Below are 7,727 nucleotides of genomic sequence, written 5' to 3'. Positions count from 1 at the left end.
AGAGCACTTCAATGTCTTTTCTTTCCCTGGGGAGCACCAAGAAAATGCTAGTATTCTTCCTAATCTCAGATAGCTACTAGGATTTCAACATCCTTGAGGCTCCTGCTTCTACTGACTAGCTGATCATTGGTTTCAAAAGTCCGGGGCAGGGCTGGGAGAGCAGGGAGCAGAGAAACATGTACAACATTTGATTGAAATAAGCCTGGGGAAAGCCTGCCCATCTGGTTATATCAGTACATGGTAAGAATGTACTTGAAACTTGCTCTTGAAAGAGGGACGATGATAACGATTTCTGAAAGAAAGGTCCATTAATATGGGCAGGGTACCTTTGATGCATTTGCAGTTGCTCTCTGGGACTTTCAGTAAAGCAAATTCTTGTTGATGTGGAGGGAAATCAGGTACAAAGGACCAGAGTTAGCGATGGTTTTGACCCAGAATGAGGTCACTGAGTATGGGGAGGGGTACTTACTTGATGCAACCACAAAAGCCAGTGCTCCAAGTGGCAGACAGGCCAGGTTTGCTCCTGCCAGCTGCAGATCTGCGTGGCAAATGGTTGCATACAGAGACTGTGTGTCAGGCACAACGGGGTATTTCTGCTTGCAGAAAGAGGTTTGAGAGAAGACGATCTCCACTTTAGAAAGCCTTCCTGATTTCTGTCTGCTTTCTATGGCAGAAATGCTTGCTTTGACCCTTGAGCAACCTTTTCTCCAGGGGAAGCAGGAAAAATGCAACTATTTTTTCTGAGAAAAGAAAAAGATAGTGGGCAGTGAGAGGGGAGGGCTGGAGGTAAAAAATTGTATTGTATTTCTTCATGCAGAAGTGGCAAAGACAGCGGTGGCTTTACCACCAGCACTTTGTTGCTCTCTGCCCTCTTCTCTTCTGGTGGGCAGCTTGATGGATGCATTGTACAGTTCTGTCCAATTTGGCATTTTTTTTCCCAGCTGCAGGTGTACCATTTTCAGCTTATATCTGTACCCTGCATAATCTTAGCCATCTAATTATAACTCACCATTGACACCTCAACAAGCACGATTCACTCAATTAAAATTGCATAGAGCATCTGTTGTTCAGCTGGTATGAAAAATACCAGCTTTTCCCAGTCTGTCTACCAGCTGGGAAGCACTCACCATGCTCCTGTGAGTAATGGCCTTATGGCAGGATCTGCTTTTGCCCATCCCAGATAAACTGCCATTCCCCAAATATGATACAAATACATCTCTCGCAGTTTTCTTTGTCCAAGAATAAGGAAAATTTATTTAAAACAATGCATTGCACGAGCAAGTTAGTCTTTGACTGCTCTGAGCTGCCATTTTCAAGGTGAGGGAGAGACCAACTCTACCTGACCCTAACTGAGGTTTGATTAACTGTTGTTTTACTTTGGCTGCCTGATTTCAGATTTAGTGACCTTCATTCACGATCTAATCTGTTTTTCAATTCCTGATCAAATACTGATTTACTTTTTTATGTGTTTCATAAGTACTTTTAATACCAATCCCATGTTTGACCATAGGGAGTAGCTTATGTTTGATCAAGTGTTTTTGCATCTATAGACATTAGAAATACAGTGTATTTGCTAGAACTATGCTCTGTGAGTCCCTCCAACAGCTATGCAGAATAGCTTCAAATTGTGAAGCTGTGATTCCTGCTATCTAAATCTGTGCTCTTCACTTAAAATGAAGACATCTCACCCTCCCCTGCCTCTCCCCATCATCTCCTTCTGTATCTCTGCTAACTTCCACATTTAAGGTATGTAGAGCCTTCTGAGCTGGAGAGGCTTGGCCCCAGTGAAATCTCCGATGATTTTTACAATGAGTAAGTGTGGTCCTAAGTGGGCCCTCCATTTCCAAAGCCCAAGACTCACCATGCTCTGATAACGCACTTGCTGGCTGATGCATCTGATATCTACCTGAAAACACCACCACAGAGCATGTATACAAACTCCATAGTACATCTAGAAGTGTTTATCAGAGACTGTCCTTTAGGAACAGTCTGAGGAGCCATCATAAATAGCATGTATTTGCTGCTGTAAAATGCAGAACACCTGGGTCTCTACCTGCTAAAAGTCTCTCAGTACATGTAAACAACTGGAATAATAAAATCCCAGCAGATGAGGAGCATATAGCATTCTGCCATACCTCAGCTCAGACACAAACCCTGCTCCGTCCCTACAGAGCAGCTGCCCTGCAGCGTGGAAGTGCTTGGATTCGAATGTAAGCAAGAAACAACAATTAAAACCCTTACAGGGAAAGTTAATAGGTTCACCAAGTTTTGAACCGGCCTACTTTATAAAATCAAAGCATGCAATGATTTCTTAAATTGTAATTAAAAATTACACCACCAAAAATACTGTAGTGATGAGCCCTGGTCCCTCAGAGAACCACAGCAGTTCCCCAGAGAGGGGTGGAGATTAGCAAACACTTTTCACATGACAGCTTTTAATATAATTATTTGCATAACTGGATTAAAGAAGCGCACCAACGTGACTCTAAATCTTATTATTGTTTATTACTCTGGTTATCAGAGAAAACAGTAATTACATTGAGCAGAGATTCCTGGGGCTCGATTCAGAGGTTGGGCGGAGCGAATGTGGCTGTGCCTTGGTCCCCACCAGCTGCGGGACCCCCAGTCCTCCTGCTTGGGGCTGGACCTCCTTTGTGCACTGTGCAGGGAAAGCCTGGAAAAATGGCCTTGCAGGACCACTGAGGTGGGCCAAGGGGGCTGCTGAGGAGAGAGAAGGAGCTTCAGGAACCCACGGCTGGGGAACGCAGATCATTTCAGGGTGCATCTGCAAAACCTAGTCCTGAGAAGGGCCTGAAGCAAGGGGCAGGCTCTGAGCTTTCTGCTGCAAATGCAAGTCCTGAAAGATTCAAGGCATGTACAGGTTAAACCAGCACTTAAACAAGGGTGCCTGCTGTGCTGAGGGCTCCTGAGGACCTCCTTGAGATGACAGACCTCGGCACTGCTGTAACTGCAGCTCCAGGGGCTGCTGGTAGCGAGATGTTCCCAGTGTGTCCGTCACTGTGGGAACAACATATGCACTGACCAGCCGTTCATTTCTGTCTCAAGGAAAAAAAGAAGAAAAACAGAGAGAGAAATATCTCTTGTTTGCTTCGTGCAGCTCTCTGCAGCAGCCATCTGCAGTCGCTAACATTCAAGAGAACATTAATAAGCCAAACTGCAGTGCCGGCAAATGACGGTAAAAACATGATGTGTAAGAAGGAAATGATCCCAGGCCTTCTGTGTTAACAAGAGTCTTCCCAGTTACTCCACTGGGCTTTGGCTCACTCTGGATTACAGTGCTGTCTGTATTTAGTGCACAAGGTTGTAAACATTATGGGCCATCTCAATGCTAATTAGCCTTTACAAACTGAGAAATTAACAGCTTGAAGCAACATAATTCCATAGAAGAAAAATCTCAAAAAATAATCAGGATTTTGTTGTTATTTAAGGCTGCTTTTTGCAGTGTTGTTTCAGTGCTCTCTGTGTCCTACTCTCTGTTCTCTTCAAAAGAGCCCTGAAACAGAAGCTGAAAAGTTTATAAAATTTGGTTGGTTTGTTTGGAAGGTTTTTTTGCCTTTTCAAAATCACCAGTTTTCCAGTAACTTGCTATATTGAGCTTGAAGCAAAAACAATTTCCTAAAGTTCAGCAAAAGCAAAACATCCTTTAATAAGTTATTCAAATCTTTAAGTCAAGGTAAGCAAGGCAGATACACTTCATCACAGAGTGAATGCAAGTAATACATACTTTAAAAGGACTTTCCTTGATTCAGTGTCTCTGTAATTAGCTTCTAATATCCAGTTCCTCATTACTAGCAACCAAACAGCTTCTAAGGAAATTTGTGAGAAGGGATTTCAAATGTTTTTACAATGCTTTTCCCAGTGTGTGCATATGCATCTGTATTTTTTTAACCAGATTAGCTTACTGAATGCTGATGAGCAAAATGATATTCACAGTTTCACTGTAGGACTACATTTACAAGCTAGAGAAACCATCCTCTCTTTCTTCCCTCTCTCCCCCCCTCGTCTATTTGCATTGCCTCGCAGCCCATACGTTTCTGGCCATGGGCAGTTGTGGTTGGATAGGTGCCCTTGTTGACCATGGCCAAAACTGCCCCTGGATTGCGCTGCTTCTCTGGCTGATCTCAGCTTAGTATCAGTCAGTTCCTCGTGCCATCCCAGATTCTAGCTGAGCAGGCTGGAAGAAATCCCTTCAGAAACAATGTCTGCTTTCAGGACTTCTTCCCTTACGCTTATCTATTATCTCGGATATTTTCAGTTCAGACAGAGGGAGAAAGAAACCAGAAACCATTAGGGTTGATTATAGCTTTTAACTCCCTCATCTGATTGAAAGGTGAATGTCAAAGGAAATTGTTTATTCCCAAAAAACTCCTTCAAAAGAGAGCATTTGCCACTCTGCTCTGTTTGACAGGTCTTTCTTTGACTGGTCACGCAATGCTTATAGACGGCTCAATGTCAACAGCCCCTTCCACCCACTGTCTCTTAACAGACACCTCCAGAAGTGCTCCTGAAGACAGTATCAAAGTCTCTGGCTGTCTCTGGAGATCAAAGCTATGGCAGCATTGCCACACGTCAAAATCAGTTCCTCAAGGAAAGAGCAGAAAGCATCTCGGCACCAACAAGTCTACGATGATGTCCACTCGTCTGGCTGGGAACGCAGCTGCCTTGCAGTAGGGTCAGCAAATCGGGGTTACATGAGACAATGGCAGGAACGCAATTCAATGTCAGTAAAGTGGTGGTATGTCTTAATGTCCCCCTATTTGGATGAGTTTCCACCACACCTTATGTTTTCAGTCTGTCCATCCTTGGTGACAGCATCAGCAAATTCACCAAATAGGCTGTCACACCCTGCACCGCAGTTGCACCTCACGGAATTAACATCACTTGGTTTTATTTCCCTTCTGGCAATACTGCATCTTACCTTGCTACATGCTGTGCTGCAGGTTCACGAGACACAGGAGGTTTGGGATTGCATGATGATGCTGGGTTCAAAAAGCGTAAAGCACAGATCCCTGCCCGATGCGGTTGGCCATGGCAGGCAGGTGAGCAGCCCTGCTGCAAAGGCTGCTATTCCATCCACTTGGCCAGTGGTAAGGAGAAAATGGCAGGGAGGGAGGAAACCATGCAGGGCAGACACAGCACAGCCCACCAAAGCACAGAGCCCTCATCCATGCGTGGGTCCCCAGGCATGCAAGCAAACCAGTTGTATTGTACAGAGGCACTTGGAGGGAGCGCGGGTGAGCTGATGCCATCACCCCACACGCTACTCACACGATCAGGAGTGGGGAGACCCCTGCACATTGCTGCTGCCAGCACAACTCAGCTGGCAGAGGGAGGGCTGGAGCAGCTCCTACCAACCTGGTTTTCTGCCCACAGCTGAGACAGCTGCTCAGGAAGGGCATTTCAGAGAGCCTTAGGCTGTTCTTCAGCATGGCCCTAACCCAAGAGGACTACAGGAATATTGTTAGTTCTCCTCCCTGGATCCTGTCCTAAGGACTGGACTCTGGGTAGATAGGCAGATTTAATTTTTACCCAGTCCAAAGCACTTCCTCGCTGAGATGTTTAGGTGTCATATTCATCCTTGCTTCTTCCTGTCCCCAAATCCCATGTCTGTACTGTCAGCAATATCCAAAACAGATAGGAGGGATCCCTGTAGTTTACATAAGGTGTATCTTATTGTGCTAACATCTCCTTGGCCTCTAACTTCTGTCAAAGAAGTAAAGACGTTTCTGGGACTTGACGTCTGCCTCTCCTTCTCCAGTAGGAGTGGAGGTGCTGGGGAAGCTACACATGGGACTTGTGTTGTTATAATTGAGCCCTGAGGACAAATGTCAGGAATCAGGGCTAGTTAATAGTGGAAAAGACTTACTGTGTTACCGTACAAAGAAAGTGCACTCCCACCAGCTCTCGTTTACAGCACCACACTGGCCATAATGCAATTTGTAGTGGGTCCAATTTTCTTCTTTCTCCAGGCAAACATTTTCTTCAGCTCCCCCCTGAAGCTGTCATGGAGCCAGGCATAGAGGAAGGCATTGGTACAAGCAGACATCATTGCAAACCAGTGGCACAGCAGCTGGATGAAATTGAAGTACTGCTTATCAATCAAGCTGATGTCTATGTCCTTTATCACGTTGAAGATGTGCAGAGGCAGCCAACAGACTCCAAAGGCTGCCACCACCAAGACCAGCAAGCGAAAAGTCTTTCTCCTCCTTGCTCGGTCCCACTCAGCTTGGCCCTGGGTGACATTGCCTGGGACCACACGGTTTTTCAGCTTGACTGAGATTCTCAGGTAGGACAGGGAGATGACAGTCAAAGGCAGTACATAAGTGATGATGAGAGTGCTGTAGGCGTAAGCTAAGCGATCTCTTTTCATGTGGAACCAAAACTCCTCACAGATGGAGAAGTCCAGTTCTGGGAACTCTGCATGGTAAGTGTGGACCAAGGCTGGGGCAGCCAAGGTACAGCTCAGCAGCCAAATAGCAGCCAGGATATAAGCACAAAGAGGGATTGTGAGCCTCCTGCGGAACGGGTACACCATGGCATAATACCTATCCACAGCTATAACAGTCAAGGTAAAGACAGACACAAACACAGTGACGGGTTGCATCAGGAAAACAAAGTAGCACATGAAACGCCCGTACACCCATCCTCTGGGCTCAAAGGCATATGCGAGTGTCAGGGGTACACAGGTTGCACACATGAGCATGTCTGAGAAAGCCAGATTGCCTACCAGAAAGTTGGTGACATTGTGCATTTTTTTTGTCTTGCAGATAACATAAATGAGAAGGTAATTCCCAATGACACCAATAAAAACCACTAGCGAGTAGCAGGGGATGATGAGTGGCTTGAAGGTCTGAACAAACTGGAGCCCTGAGAATAAATTGCTGGCATTGCTATGAATCACAGAGAAGAAGCTTTGGGAGGTTAAATTGTCCGAATTCATCATTTCCCTCCTTTTGTCGTCTGCCGTCAGCTGAGTGAAGTAGTTACCACTGCACTACTCCCGCACTCAATCAGTGTGGATAATGAATGGATTACTGGCTGTCCAGAGGTTACCACATGGATAGTAAACAAGCATCCGTAAAAGCAAAAGGTGAAGTTGTAATCCTCGAGAGGCAGCTTTCAGCAATTCCTAAGAAAAATCAAATACAACCGATTTCCATTAAAGTCCTTCTGTATTTACTATTAAGTCTAGGTTTTGACAGCATGCCACTTAATAAACATTTAATGCAGTGAGTACTTACTGCTGTGGTTTTTTAATCCCATATGATTTTCCTGTGGATGCCAAGAAGTGCCCTAGATGTCTGTCTTCTGCAAATCCAGGAGCGTGTGTGTGTGTGTCAGAGAGAGAGAGAGAATATATGAGTGAGAAAGAGGGCGATGCGCATTTACAAGCTAAGTGGAGATCAGTGTTTTTAAACAGTCTTCACTACTAGGTCATGACAGATTTGTGCATAAGCTTTTATCCCTATTGGCTGTCCTGGGTATTACGTTGCTCTTTGCGTGTTTCTTACTGATAGTAATTAGTTCTTGAATATCCTTTCAAAAATTCCCTTTTCCTTCCAGTGCATCTATAATTGCCCCTCACAGCTAAAAATCAATTTACATTCATTAACACTAGCCTGCACAGTATCTAATCCAAGATTCACTTTACCACAGTTCTCAGAGTGTCCAAAAAAGCTACCTGTGAATTTGCTGCTATAATGAGG

General features: G+C 45.0%; 1 protein-coding gene across 1 annotated transcript; it reads right to left on the bottom strand.

The window, feature by feature from the left end:
• Positions 1–5,596: 5,596 nt before the first annotated feature.
• Positions 5,597–6,979, bottom strand: PRLHR (prolactin releasing hormone receptor). The gene has a single exon (XM_075504044.1). It carries the CDS (start codon positions 6,962–6,964, stop codon positions 5,930–5,932), a length of 1,035 nt encoding a protein of 344 aa, XP_075360159.1. The 5' UTR covers positions 6,965–6,979; the 3' UTR covers positions 5,597–5,929.
• Between the last annotated feature and the right edge of the window lie 748 nt (positions 6,980–7,727).

The sequence above is a fragment of the Mycteria americana genome, chromosome 6 (assembly GCF_035582795.1).
Source record: "Mycteria americana isolate JAX WOST 10 ecotype Jacksonville Zoo and Gardens chromosome 6, USCA_MyAme_1.0, whole genome shotgun sequence".
NCBI lineage: Eukaryota > Metazoa > Chordata > Aves > Ciconiiformes > Ciconiidae > Mycteria > Mycteria americana.
This window is presented reverse-complemented; position numbering and strand designations above follow the sequence as displayed.

Excerpts from the sequence above, each read along its gene's own strand:
- PRLHR (XM_075504044.1), bottom strand. The coding sequence starts at position 6,964 with ATGATGAATTCGGACAATTTAACCTCCCAAAGCTTCTTCTCTGTGATT.